Source organism: Galeopterus variegatus, unplaced genomic scaffold, assembly GCF_000696425.1.
Source record: "Galeopterus variegatus unplaced genomic scaffold, G_variegatus-3.0.2 Scaffold1749, whole genome shotgun sequence".
NCBI classification, from domain to species: domain Eukaryota; kingdom Metazoa; phylum Chordata; class Mammalia; order Dermoptera; family Cynocephalidae; genus Galeopterus; species Galeopterus variegatus.
The window spans coordinates 199,561-214,218 of NW_007727860.1; the positions used below are offsets into that span (position 1 = coordinate 199,561).

The 14,658-nt window shown below is 39.3% G+C and overlaps 1 protein-coding gene across 1 annotated transcript in view; it reads left to right on the plus strand.

Moving 5' to 3' along the window:
* Positions 1-6,074: 6,074 nt before the first annotated feature.
* Positions 6,075-14,658, plus strand: part of LOC103595339 (ras GTPase-activating-like protein IQGAP2) — a gene marked incomplete at its 3' end in the record, with an annotated part of 150,237 nt that continues 141,653 nt past the window's right edge. The window contains exons 1-2 of the mRNA XM_008578724.1: positions 6,075-6,117; positions 6,772-6,871. Coding sequence (XP_008576946.1) covers positions 6,075-6,117; positions 6,772-6,871 — 143 coding nt within the window. The remainder of the gene's footprint in view (positions 6,118-6,771; positions 6,872-14,658) is intronic.

The following is a 14,658-nucleotide window of genomic DNA, read 5'->3' on the forward strand; positions in this document are numbered from 1 at the left end:
CCTTCGCCTGTTTGGTAGCAAAAGAGGTGGTTTGGTTCCCAAAATGTTTCTAGAAATTATACTTGTCTGAGAGATCCCAAATCCAGGAATCATTGCCTTTAATTGTTCTTCCCAGTTTTGCAAATCCCCATTCCAGGCTGCAGGCTGGCCGGCCTCTGGTTATGGGCCTTAATATTACCATGCTCCACTTTAAGTTCATAGACTACGAGAAAAGAAGTTAGATATTCCAGTTAAAGAATGTCAGTGGCCCAAAGTCAATTTTCCTCTCCTGTGTGAGATTTAGAAATGAGGTCCTGTTCTGAAAAGGTGTCCTGGGTTTTGAGATCCAGGCTTGGTAGAAACAGAGTACCTAGGAGTTCAAGTATTATAAGGTTCACATTCCTGAGAAAAAAGTTTGGGGCCTTTTGTTTGAAAGTGGGATCCAAGAACCCTCTTTCATGTGTAGATCTTAATGCCATGTATATTTAAAGCACAGTTGCAGAAAAGGATCAATTATTTTAATAAAGCCTGAACTATTTCCCCATTTTCCTGAATAAGTATGACAAAGGAGGTTCTTGACTATTCTGGGCCTTAGTGACCTCATTGGAACGATGAGGGGATTGGTAGCCATTCAGGGTCTCAACCTCTTGTTGGTAAACTTGTAGTTTCAGTGTTGGTTACACTTATTTCCCCACCTGGGAAATTCTCCTAATGCTAAACTTGAAGATTTAGAGCTTTGTCTTATTAAAGTTGGTGACCACAGTCCTTTACAGTCTTGTCTAATCTGAATATCTTCTGAAGTTGTGTGTTGATTTGTAACTCTGGAAAGTTCTTAGAAATGTGGGATGGGGCAGAAGTTCCAGGAAAAGTGTGGAGGGCAGGCTTTAAATAAAGTTTATGTCCCTTAGTATCTGGAGAAAATGGCTGTGTTACTACTAACTAGGGCAGTGGACTTAGCAGGACTAAACTTGGTAGGACACAGTATCTCTGCCTTCAAGCACAGACAGAGTTGAGCACACCAGTCAGCAGCCTTTACTGAGCATTTACTATTTCCTTGGCCCTTGGTTGGGATATAGAAATGGATGAGACACAAGCCCCTCTGCACTCAAGGTCTTGAGCTTTCAGTGACTTGTTGAAGCCTCACATGTTTTTACATGTGGGTAAAAACTCTATTGTTTCAGATTCTTTGGAGTACCTGTGAATATGTATCAGGTTGCTGACAACTTCAACCCTAGGTTTACCTATTTTTTTAAGAGAAAATTCAGTTTAGGGAAGTTTGACCATGTGGCCGTTTAAAGTTTAAGTAGCTGTGAAATACTCCAGGAAGCTGGTGTGAAGCAGATACACCAGAGATCAAATTTACTGAGTGTATCAGCTTACTTTTGAGATCTTGGACTTCAGGTTCCCTCATCGTTCTATTCCATTTCCATACCTCTGCTCCATTTTGTTGTCTTGGAATCAATTCTCTTCCTTCTAGTGCCTTCCTTGGGGTATAAATGCCATTTTTGGTAACTATTCTTTAAGTTCTGAGAGTAGGGAGATATCCGTTTAGGTATTTTCTTCCAGGCAAAAGCAATTCCCAACTCTTAGAAGATGATTCAATGAACATTTGAAATTAATTACATATCTGAGGATATTTAGGATTTCTTATAGAAATCTTAAGTCACACAGAACAGTGTGTACTTCAAATACTAAATTATGGGCATATTTCTAGAATTGATGATTTGTATCATATTTCTAATCTTCTGCTTTTTCTTAAAGGAAAACACCCTAAATTAAATAATACCATTTTATAAAACAAACTCCCAGCCTTGGTTTTGATGACTCTTGCTGACCTTCCCTTTGGTATATTCCCCCCAAATGTAAACATCTTGTAATTATGCCAAACTTTCAATTGTTTGACTGTAATAAGAACTTCATGAGAGACTTAGTGAGTCATACCTGTCACTTTGTATTCAGTCCCTAGAACAGACTAGCACCAAGCAGCCACTCAAATATTTCTTGCATAAATGAATGAATTTTACTCCAAAGGATATGGTGGCCTTGGTGTCTCTGTGTGAAGGGAGCAGGTAGACAGTAAGGGAAATTAAACAGTGCCCGTGTCAGCTCCTTACTGAAGGAGGTAGGTCTTAGGCTATTTTTACATTGGATTTTGTGAGTGTTCTTTAGGAAATGGACCCTTAAGTTCCTTCCATCTCTAACATGATTTTATTTCAAAACCTTCTCTACCAATACACTTTCATTCTCCTCTTTAAACCTCTGAATAAGCCCTATCACGTGACCTTAAGTTCCTTCCATCTCTAACATGATTTTATTTCAAATCCTTCTCTACCAATACACTTTCATTCTCCTCTTTAAACCTCTGAATAAGCCCTATCACGTGATTTCCATAGAATGTAATTGATTTAAAATATCATCTTTTAACCAATGTCAGTTGTTATTACAAATGGCATTTTGTGAGTTGCTAATACTTCAGAAAGCTGTGTTCTTTGCAATGTCTTCATGTTTCTTAGACTTCAAGGCAGCAAATAAAGGTGAACTTCAGAGGAAATCGCAGTTAATCACGTGACTTTAAAGTAAAAGGACTTCTGAAGTCACTTAGATGACCTGTTCCATGGGTTTGACAGTGAGAAGCACCTTCCTGGGCCACTGAGGTTTCATAGCACTGGGTACCAGGTGGAGAGCAAGAGCCATGGTGCTGAAAGTCCTTAGTGCCAGCCCTGGCTCTGCCACTGACCCAGTGAATAACCACAGGTGGGCCCTTTCCCTTGCTTGGCCTCGGTTTCCTCATTTGTAAGAAAGAGATAATGCCTACTTCATACAGTGATCATGGGATATCATATATAGAAACGTGTTTTATAAGTGATAAAGTCATATCTTAAATGAATTATTTCTTTTAGCTACATGATGTATCTTTAAATGGCAGGTTATTATCCAGGCTAGTGGCTCTTATCAGAAGTTGCTACTTAGTAAATATTGAGTAATATGGAAATATTTGCAGGCAATCTCTGTGGCTGAGAAGGTTCTGCCTTTGCTATTAAGACTTTCTCAAACTCATGACCTTGGCTTCTGCTTTGACAATAGGTCATGAAAAGTGTTTTCTGTCACTGAATGAAGGCAAGTGAGGCTCAAGTGTTTGTGATTGGAAGGGCAGTGGGCCAGGAATGTGGAAGGCCACAGGGGAGAGAAGAGACGTTTACAAGGAAGCCCCATGAGGGCAAACATTTTTTGTTTGTTTTGTTCACTGCCCTGTCCCTGGTGTTTTTTTGTTTGTTTGTTTGTTTTTTGTTTTTAAAGATGACCAGTAAGGGGATCTTAACCCTTGACTTGGTGTTGTCAGCACCATACTCTCCCAAGTGAGCCATGGGCCAGCCCTGTCCCTGGTGTTTTGACTCATGCATGGCACATAGAACCTATAAATTGAATGTTAGTGAGTCTATGTAATGGTAAACTGCTGTATGTGTTCTGTTAATGACCACACCCTCATTTTATTCAGTGTAAACAGGCAAATAAAATTGTCCCATGTAGATATTTTGGAGCCCTTTTGTCAGCCTGTCTTGATCAGAGATCACTTGTTACTCTAATATCTTTATGGAGCTGTAGCCTATGCAAGGAACTGTGCTGGACACCCTGAGGACACAAAAGTGTCTTCTTAGGAGTTACTATTAAAGGTACTAATAAAAATATTAGGGCAATGTAGGGTGTACTGAGAGAGGGCATGTTGAGCTGGGACAATCAGGGAAGACTTTGGGAAAGAAGTGGCCCTCAGGTCGAGCCTTGAAGACAGATAGGATTCCATCAGCTATGGTCAGTGTATGCAATTGCAATTTAAAACTGTGTGTGTCTTTTAGTTCACATATTAAATAAAATCTTTTATTTGGACAGGGGATGTTAGAGTCTGGGAGCCCCTCAGCAGCTCTCCTAGACTGGTGGAATCTTGCATGGTTTGAGGGCAGAGGGCGAGGGCCCAGGTGCTCGTGGGGCTTCTGCCTCCTCCTACTGGGCTGGTTGGGTCTGGAAGGGAGCAGCAGTCGAGGAGGGAGGAGGTGAGAGTGGCTCCTTTTGAATGTGACCCAGCGCTTACACTCTTACAGGTTGGAGATTGTAGAATGAGCACGTGAGCTCTCATGAGGAGTTTTATTTCGGTTTCAAGCTTCAGTGTGTCTGAAGGTACTATAAAATGAAACTGTCCTGTCAGAAATGGGAAACTGGAAGCCATGGGGTGTCCTAGGGATCAGCTGTTAGGCACAGTGGAGATGGAGGGGTAGGTGAAGATGTGGGGGTGTGCCAAGTGTGTTTAAAGAAAACCCAGGATTGTAATTTCCAAAGTATATTCATTATGAGGTAATGGTTAATTGACTCAGAAAGGATTCACCTGAAGGTAGTTTTCAGCAAATATTGACACTATGTATGTTCAGGGAGCCATGAGAAATGGAGGGAGATGTGAAGATGAACCAAAACAGCGTGTCTTCCTCTAGGGCTCCCAATTTGCCTAAGGGGACATGAGTAACTTACCCTGGGCGGGGGGGGGGGGGGGGGGGGGGGGGGGCTCTTCTGATGAGTGGTGTAATAAAAATGTGAACCAAAGTGCTGAGGAAAGTGGATGGATTGAGACTCGGGGATCTGTGGAATCTTCCTTGAGTTGTTGAAGATGTCACCCACAGAAAGTGAGAGAATGGTTTTCTGGGCAGAAACAGGGTGGAGAGCAGAAGTCCTCAACGTCAAAGGGTGTGGGGTGGTCCTGGAATATGGCGCCACCTGGAAACGAGGCAGAAATGTAGGCCTCATGTAAGGGAGGAGAGACAAAGTGTTCTAGAACTTTCTTCTGTAGGTACTGGGGAGCCATCAAAGATTTTGAGGAAGGGATCACATCGGTAGGGCTATGAGTCAGAAAGATGTTTCTGGTGGTGGTGAAGGGAATTAGTGGAGGAGGGGTGTTGGCTGAGCTACTAAACCTGTTACAAGAGTCTGGGGGAGAGACGTGGAAGGCCTGGACCCTGGCCGTGGGGGTGCAGAGGAGGATCGTTTGAGAGCTTTTTGTACTTTTCCTAAGTCTGAGAACTCGCTCTTAAATTTAGATCAGATTGAGTTTATTAAAGAAAAAAGAGGGTTTTGACAAATCTTTGTTGACCCCTGTTGGTATTGTCTGGGATGAGGTTTCCCTGTTTAAGGGGCAGAGCCACAGTGGAAAGTCGGGAGTGGTCGGAAGGGGGCCGGGGAAGGGACAGTGGAAGGCGCAGAAGCTCCTGCTCCTTGGGCACCGCTTCTGTCATGGACCAGCCTGTCCTGGGGCTCTTCCACGTGTCGCCTCTCTCCTTCCTCTCCTGCTGCTGGTTCCCTTTCTTCCTCATTGGTAAACAGGCGCATTTCCCAAAGTTCTTCCCCACTTTTCTCGTTTCTCTCTTCTATCCTAATATTTCTGGCCCTCGTGTTTCTGTTCTTCACTTGGGCAAATGACCTTGTTTGTTCAAGTGTAAAATAGGGTCAATTGCCTGCCTCATAGAGAGACGTGAGGCTTAAATGAGATGATGTGGAGAAAACACTGCCCAAGGTCTTGAAACAAAGTGCTCATTAAATAAGCTTCTAGTATCTATGCTTATGGTGTTCCGCCATATTTTATATTGATATAAGTTTACTCTCCCCTCTCTTTTGAGTTCTTGGAGGGTTTGGTATTATTTTTAGATCTTAAATATTTAGTGTTATGCTTGCTTCAGTAAGATTGTCTGCTCATCAGTAGGGCATAGGATTAGCACGGCTTTCTTAGAGAGGGATGGGTGACCGTCATACCCTTAACTCTTCTGCTTGTGACCAGGGGTCCCATTTATGAAAATGGCTGGCCAGAGCAGGAGGCTTGGGAACAAAAAAGCAAGCACTGACATTCCTGCCCCATGTGTGACCACATCCCTATTACACACACACAGTCTTCATTAGATGGGGAATCTAACAAACTAGAAGCCAAATTAGTTTTATGGCTATCAGAATCAAAGTTCAGGATTGAAAAGAGAAAAGGGATTCTTTTTTAGGAGAAAGGCACGTTGTCATGTGAATAGACAGTGACGAGCTGGCTGATGTTGACAGTTGCGGTAGCCGCCGGGATGCTGTTGAGGCTGTGGGTAGAGGAAGTGCAGCCAGGAAACGGTGAGGCAGTGTTTTCTGCAGAAAAGCAAGGCTGAAGTGTTGACGCTTATGAACTAGGTTTATGGGAATAAAGAATGTGGGCTTAAACTCTACTCCTTGCTGTCCCCATTGCTTTTTTCTTCTGGATATCTGTTGACCAGAAAGATTAGCCTTGTAAGGGACAAGAAATAGGTGAGGGAGAAATTTTAGAGACTTTGGCATCCCTAAAATGGGATTGATTGGTTTTTTGGGTTGAATGAGAGACCTTAATTCCCTCAAGGATTAGGAAAAGACAGGTACTTGTAGATTCTTTGTTCAATCCCAGAATTGCCTCCGAGCTTAGCCGCTGGACCCATTCTACAATCTCATTAAGGAAAGTTGTTGCTCTAATTGATTTAAGGCTGCCCAAATCCTGTGGCATCAGGTCCATGAAATGTGATTGCTATTCTCATTCTATTATTTAGTAATTTCAACCCATGTTTCCATATTTGTTGTTCGAAATAATATGATATTGTAAAGTCCAAAGGCAAATCTTTCTGTGCTTGGCGTTTCAGACCCTCGTCTCTGAATGTTCAATGGTGAACTGCATATGAGTTTCTTCTGGTTGATTGTCTCAGGTGTTTATGTGACAAAGACTGCCCTTGTGAGTGATGTGCCGTTATCCTCTATTTCTAGCTATTGTGGATGATGAAAGGCTCTCTGCAGAGGAGATGGATGAGAGGAGGCGGCAGAACATTGCTTATGAATATTTGTGCCACCTAGAAGAAGCCAAAAGGTAAGATTCAAACTTAGTCTATTTGTGCATCTTCTCTTAGAGATAAACTTTGGGGTAAGGATATGGGATTTGATGACCAGAAGGGACTTGAATGGGCTAGCAGTTGTAAAGAGTTGTCAGAGTTGTAGCTGGCCAGGGATAGACTCTTGCTTGCAAATAATGATTTGGATTTGGCCAAGCCTCCCATGTCAGGAGGCCAGTTGACTAAGGGTGACTCCTCCACATTCCGCTCCAATCTCTGTTATAGCTGGGTGCACACCACACTCACCTATGCATACGCTTCTATACTTTTAATAAGTCATTTGCAGTCTTGTTGGTAGCAGGGAGAAGAACCACCTGTTGTTTTTGCAAATGGTCAGGCAGAATTGAGAAAAAGTTACTGCCACAGCCAAGGTCATGACACTAGGGAAGCAACTGTTCCTTTCCCTTTCTCAGAACTTCCCGGGAAGTCACTGGGCAAATTGCAGCAGCTGACTAGGTGCCTTTGAAGCTGGGGTGGAGGAAATGTGTCCTCCATCTCACTGACTTGGATGTGGGGGAACAGCAATGACTTAAGTCAACTTTCTTTTCTTTCTTTTCCCTAGAGCTTCCTCAGGTCTTTTATCTACCCCCACCCCAACAGTCAATGCCCTGTAGGACATTAGTATATTGGACTGAAGTCCATTGGTTACTAAACTCAAGGGCAGGTTTATGACAGCAATCTCCTCTTTAACTGGTGGGTGTGTGGCCACTTAGTTTATGTTGTCTCTAAAATCACATTGACTCTTTTAGACTTTAGATTAAGTAAATGTTGGGCTGTCAAAGGAAAGAGTGAAGATAAGGAGTCCCAAGTGCAAGTACTTTCTTTATGAGAAGAATCAAGAGAACTTTGTCCTTTGCTGGGTGAATACTACAGTGTCCTTATGCCATAAGTTAAGAGTTTGATTTAATGCTTTGTGCTGTGACCAAGCAACAGTATTGTTCCATGGGCAGATGACATGTTCCAGCCCTCTTATACATATAGAAAATTACCACTTAGTTAAATGGTGCTGGTGTTAACTATCTCTGATCACTGATAAATAGATACCTACAGAGCTAAAATGAGGTTTTTAATTAGTGTTTTGTAGCAGAACATTCAGTGACACATATCCTAATGTGGCATTAAAATTGTTTAAAAAGGGGTTTCTCAGGGTTGTTTAATATTTTAACAGTGTCATGTACTGTGATTTTTTTTTAAGCTCTAAAGACCAAATTTTAAAGGTGGTTTAACATGACTGTGAAGTCTGCAGTTAGGTTACAGAAGACTAAGGATTCACTCCCTGTCTAAGATTATTAAAAACATGACTTTAGTCAAGTTGTTGATAAAAAAAAAAAAAGTTAGACAAGGAGAGTGATTCATAGACATTCACAAGAAATGTACTTCCAATAAAAAATTTTGGAAAGTTAGTAGAAACTTCCTTTTCCTACTGTATTAGTCTATTTCTAAAAAAAAAAAAAAGTTAGACAAGGAGAGTGATTCATAGACATTCACAAGAAATGTACTTTCAATAAAAAATTTTGGAAAGTTAGTAGAAACTTCCTTTTCCTACTGTATTAGTCTATTTCTATTATGTGTATCAGAATACCTGAAACTGGGTAATTTATAAAGAAACAGAATTTATTTCTTACAATTGTGGAGGCTGGGAAGTCCAATGTCCAGGGAACATATCTGGTGAGGGCATTCTTCTGGCTGGGAACTTTCCACAGGGTCCTGTGCCAACCAGGTTGTCACATGGGGAGAATCGGCTGAGGAAGAGAGAGCTAACCTCCTCATTGCTCTTCTTTTAAAGCCATCACAACCACACCCATTACTCCATGAATGGATCAATCCATTCATAAGGGCATAGTCCTCACAGTCTAATCACCTCTTCAAGGCCCTACCTTTCAACTACAGTGATAGAATTTCCCACTCTCTTACTGCTGTCACAATGGAGATTAAGTTTCCAGTACATGAAATTTTAGGGGACATATTTGATCCATAGCACCTACTGAACCACACTTTATATTCTGTTTTTGCCTCCTGATTTTATAAGTGGGAAGGGGTGTCATGCAGAAGGAAAAGGTATGTGATTGGGATTGGTAGATCCAATTTCCTGGTCCCAGCTCAACCACATATGAGCTTTGTGCCCCTGGACAGGTCATTTAACCTGTGGGGAAATTCAACTTTGTCTCTCTGTAAATGGGATGATGAAGATGATATCACCACCTGCCCTACTCACCTCATGGATTTTTTTTTCCTAGAAATCAACTAAAGAAGGGGAAAATAGTCTGTAAACTATAGTGTCAGCAAGTGTATGGTTATAACATAAGCATAGTTTCTCCCCAATATTTGATAGTGGTATAAATGTAGCTTGAAAGCTTGTTATCTTCTCTAGTATGGTTTTTTTTTTTTTTTTTTGCAGCTAGCCAGTGTGGGGATCTGAACCTTTGACCTTGGTGTTATAACACCATGTTCTAATCAACTGAGCTAACTGGCTAGCCCGTTCTCTAGTATTTTTGAAATTCTGTAGTTGAATTTTGTTTTAGAAAGTGACTACAACTATTACTGCAGGTTCTTTGAGGAAAGCTTCTTTAGGAATAGTTTCATTGAAAAAATAGACTATACAAATGTATAGTTTTCCTCTAAGATGGCTCTTCATAAATTTATAAGAGGAGATTAGTTGTAATACGTATTTATGAATCTTCTTACGAAATATAAACACTTTCAAGGAAGCTGATTTTTGGTCATAGAGTGTGTAAAAATTATGTGGCTACTACTGGATGTATAGGTGTGCTATGATTTAAGAAAGCATGGTGCACAGAAATCTCATGGTCCTGAACTCAACAGATATACAGAGGGATGAGGTTGTCTCTGTTTAGGAGATTATTTATTTGAAAGACTTTATCAGGTTTTTTTTTTTTTTTATTTACAGTGTTAGTGCCTCAGGAATTTGTCATATTGGATTTATCACAATACACATGCATGTGTGTGTTCATGTGAGTGCAGTTGGCTTAGAATTGTGAATTTCTACTAAATAGTACACTTGCAATGTGCATGTTCATCCAGGAACTGTTTCTTATTTCTGATTTCAGTTGAAATGATTTTGATGCATGTTAATTAGAAATGTATTGGTTCCACCTTTGCAACTTTTTTTTCTTTGTGGAGGTTAGAATTGGAAGGTATCTAGTTTATATGTCCTGTAACTCAGAATTTTCAAAAATTCAGAATTGTAATATTCCAGTATATCTTTAATTTTGGTTTTATTAATTTCAAGATTCTGTGATAATACCATAAAGTTTCTTTATTCAAAGGGGATATCACTACCAACATTACAGAAATAGGATTTATAAGGGAATACTATGAACAATTACATGCCAGCAAATTAGATAACCTTGATGAAGTTGACAAATTCCTAGAAAGATATAAACTACCAAAACTGACTTAAGAGGAAATAATAATTTTTAAAAAACTGAATAGACTTGTAACAAGTAAAAAGATTGAGTTTGTAATCAATAAATTTCCCACAAACTCAGATGATTTCACAGTAGAATTCTGCCAAATGTTTAGGGATATTTTCATTGGAGAATTAACACAAGTCCTTCACAAACTCTTTCAAAAAATATAAGAGGGGGAAACACTTCCCATCTCATTCTGTTGAGATCAGTAGTACCAAAACGAGGCAGAGACATCTCAAGAAAACTCAAGACTTCTCTTTAGTCTCTTATGAATACAAATGCAAACATTCTCAACAAAATACTAGTAAATCAAATCCAGCAACATATAAAAAGTATTGTATACCACCACGTGTGATTTATCCCAGAAGTATAAGCTTAGTTTAACACTCCAAAATAAACCAGTATAATAGATTATATTACTAGAATAAAGGATAAAAACTACATGATCATCTCAATACATGCAGAAGTATTTGAAATCCAACACCCTTTTTTGATGTAAAAACATTCAGAAAACTAGAAGTAGAAAGGAATTCCAACCTGATAAAGGACATCTATGAAAAGCCCACAACTAACAAACATACTTAAAGGTGAAAGACTGAATGCTTTCTCCCTAAGATTGGAACGTGATAAGGATGTCTTTTCTCACTATTTTCTATTTAACATTGTACTGGAGGTTATAGCCAGGGTAATTAGGCAAGAAAAAGAAATAAAAGATCATCCGGATTAGAAAGGAAAAAGTAAAATTGTTTTAAAGTGAAGTCATCTGGTTTATAGAAAATCCACAGGAATCCACTAAAAAACAATTAGAACTATTAATGAGCTTGTGGATATAGGATATCAGAGGAATGTGTAAAAATTGTTTCTCTACATTAGCAATGAGCAATCTGAAAATGAAATTAAGAACAATTCAATTTATAGTAGCGTTAAAAGGAATAAAATATTAGGAATAAACTTAACAAAAGAAGTGCAAGACTTGAACACTGAAAACCATAAAATATCGAAAATTTAAGAACACCTAATAAGTGGAAAGACATCCCATGTTTATGGAGTGAAAGACAATATTAAGAAAACAGTTCTCCTTAAAATGATCTATAGATTTAGTGGCATCCCTGGCAAACTTCCAGCTGCCTTTCCTTTTTTGTTTTTTTGTTAAATGCAGAAATTGACAAGCTGATTCTAAAATTCATGTGAAAAGTCAAGGGACGCAGAATCACCAAAACAGTCTTGAAAAAGAAGAAAGTAGGAGGACTGTTTCTTAATTTCAAAACTTGCTTACAAAGCTACAGTAATCAAGACAGTGTGGTACTGGCATATGGATAGATAGATCAATGGAATAGAATTGAGAGTCCAGAAATAAATGCTAATACTTACGGTTAATTGATTTTTATCAGGTCAATCAAGGCAATTCAATGGGGGGAAAACAGTCTTTTCAACAAAGGATGCTGGGACAATTGTATATCCACATGCATAAAAATGAATTTGGATCCCTACCTAACACCATATACAAAAATAACAACAACAACAAAATCTTAACCTAAATGTAAGAGCAACAACTATAAATGTCTTAGAAGAAAACATAGGAGTATGTCTTTGTGACCTTGGGTTAGGCAGTGGTTTTTGAGATATGACACCAAAAGCACAAATAACAAAGGATAAATAGATAAGTTGGACATTATAGAAATTAAAACCTTTCTTATTCAAAGGATACCAGAAAGTGAAAAGACAAATCATATATCTGATAAAGGACTTGCATCTGGAATACATAAAAAGCTCCTACAACTCAATGTAGGAAGTTAATAGCCTAATTTTAAAATGGGCAAAAGTTCTGAATAGACATTTCTCCAAAGAAGATATACAAATGACCAATAAGGACATGATAAGATGCTCAACATCATTAGTCATTAGGGAAATACAGATCAAAACCACATTGAGATAATCACTTCACACTCACTTGAATAGCTACAATCAGAAAGATGGACAATAACAAATGTTGGCAAGGATGTAGAGAAATTGGAACTCTCATATATTGCTTGTCAGATTGTACAATGGTGTAGCTACTTTAGAAAATGTTTTGGCAGCTCTTCAAAAAATGAAACATAGAATTGCCATATGACCTAGCACTTACACTCCCATGAAAATCAAAAGCCTATGTCCACATAAAAACTTGTACACAAATGTGCACAGAAGCATTACTCATACTAGCAAGAAATGGAAACAACCCAATTGTCTATCCACTGATGACTGGATAAGCAAAATGTGATATCTTCATACAATGAAACATTATTCAGCTTTAAAAATAAATGAAGTACTGATACATACTAAAAACTGGACGAATATTGACAACATTATGCTGAGTAAAAGAAGCCAGACACAAAAAGTCATATATTATATGAAATGTCCAGAATAGGCAAGTTCGTAGAGACAAAGTAAATTAGTGATTGCCAGAGCCTTGGGGGAGAGGAGGAATGGGTGGGTGACTGCTAATGCATATGGGGTTTCTCTTGCGGCTGATTAAAAAAAAAAAAAGTTCTAAAATTAATTGTGCTGATGGTTGCACAACTCTGTGAGTGTACTAAAAACCACTGAATTGGATACTTTAAAAGAGTGAATTATATGGTATATAAATTATATCTCAGTAAAGCTGTTACTAAAGAAAAGTTCCTTTACTCAGATTGGCTTGGAGAGGTCGTTAGTGAAGCTGTTAAATAAGATTAGCTGGTATGTGTTTTACAGATATTTATTGAGCATCTACTATGTGTAAAAAAAGCACAGCAGGGTCGCTTTGGAGATTGAGCTCAAGCAACTAGTAATGATGTGCTCAGAAAAGCTCACCATTTGGTTGGTGTTTTTACTCGAGTTTAAAATTCTTTTCCTTCAATTATGTTTGCTCCTGTTAATCTCTCTGCATATCCATGTGTATGTGTATCTCCCCATGTCCAACCATCATCCTCCTAAACATTTTTATATCTCCACCTCTCTATCCCACCTACTGAAGGCTTCTAACATCTCTTGCTAGGCTGCTGCTGTGGCCTTCAATTGATTACTCCACTCCTCTCTGGCCCCCATCAGTCCCTTATTTGTATATAGTCAGATGAATCTTTTCAAAACTCTAACCTGCTGTGGCTAATCCTCTGTTTACAATCTTCCAGTGGTTTCTCAATACCTAGGATAAAGACCGGACTCCTTTATAGGGCCTCATAGGCTCTGCATGTTCCAGTCCTTACTGCCTGTCCAGGCTCACATTGTGCCCTATTCCCTACCGCTCCATGCTCCAGTCACATTGACCTGTTTCTATTCCCGTGTTCCCTCCTGCACAGGACCTGTACGTGTGCTATTCCCTTTTCCTTTGCCTCTTTATCTGGTCAGACTTTATCCTCCTTCAGATGGCAGCTCACTTTTTCAGGGAGTCCTTTTCTGACCTCCCTATCCAGGCCAAATTCACCTATTAGAAGGTCTCATGACATCATCTCTGTTTCAGATTTGAATGAATAACTTAATGGATTAGTATCATTTGTTACTAGTGAGGATTAATTATACTGTGTTTTCTGTATGTTTTGGCTATTGGAGGTAATAAGTAGGACATGAATTAGATTTATAGTAAACAGGATTCTAGACAGTTGGACTAGACTGCCAGCTTACAGGTAAAACTTAACCTTTGTTTCAATGGAAAGTTCTATATTGCAGTCTGATGATATGTCCTTCCTGCCATATTTGTGACCCAGTGGGTTATGAAGTTGGGGATTCTGGGCAACTTAATAAGCCATGATACCATGGTGAGATAGAAAATATCCAGAGAAGGACATTGAGTATTGCTTAATGAATCTTAAAGCTGAAATTATGGCTCAGACTTTATAGAATCATGACATTTGTGCATATAGACTTGCTAATTAAGTTTCAAAATACTAATGTTAGTAGCAATGAAAAAGGTGTATTTTTAGGACCAAAAAATAAGAATAATTTTCTTGCAAAGTGGCTGTTCACCCTACAGGTTGAAGAGCTTAGATGATGTCATGGAGAGCTAATCATAATTGTGTTGGGAGGCAAAGGATGTCTGGGACATGTATTATTTAGCCATGACTGGGTCCTCTGGCTTTGGATTTCTCTGAAGGCTGCAGTCATCTTAAGGTTCAAGGTTCACGTGGGGCACATCCACTTCCAAGCTCACTCGAGGGTGCTGGCAGGATTCAGTTCCTGATGAGCTTTTGGACAGAGGATGTCAGTTCCTTGCTACTGTTGGCTAGGGTCTTCCCTCCATTGTTTGCCACTTGGGCTTTTCCATAGGGAAGCTCATAACATGACAACTGGCTTCCATCAGAGTGAGGAAGTGAGAGCAA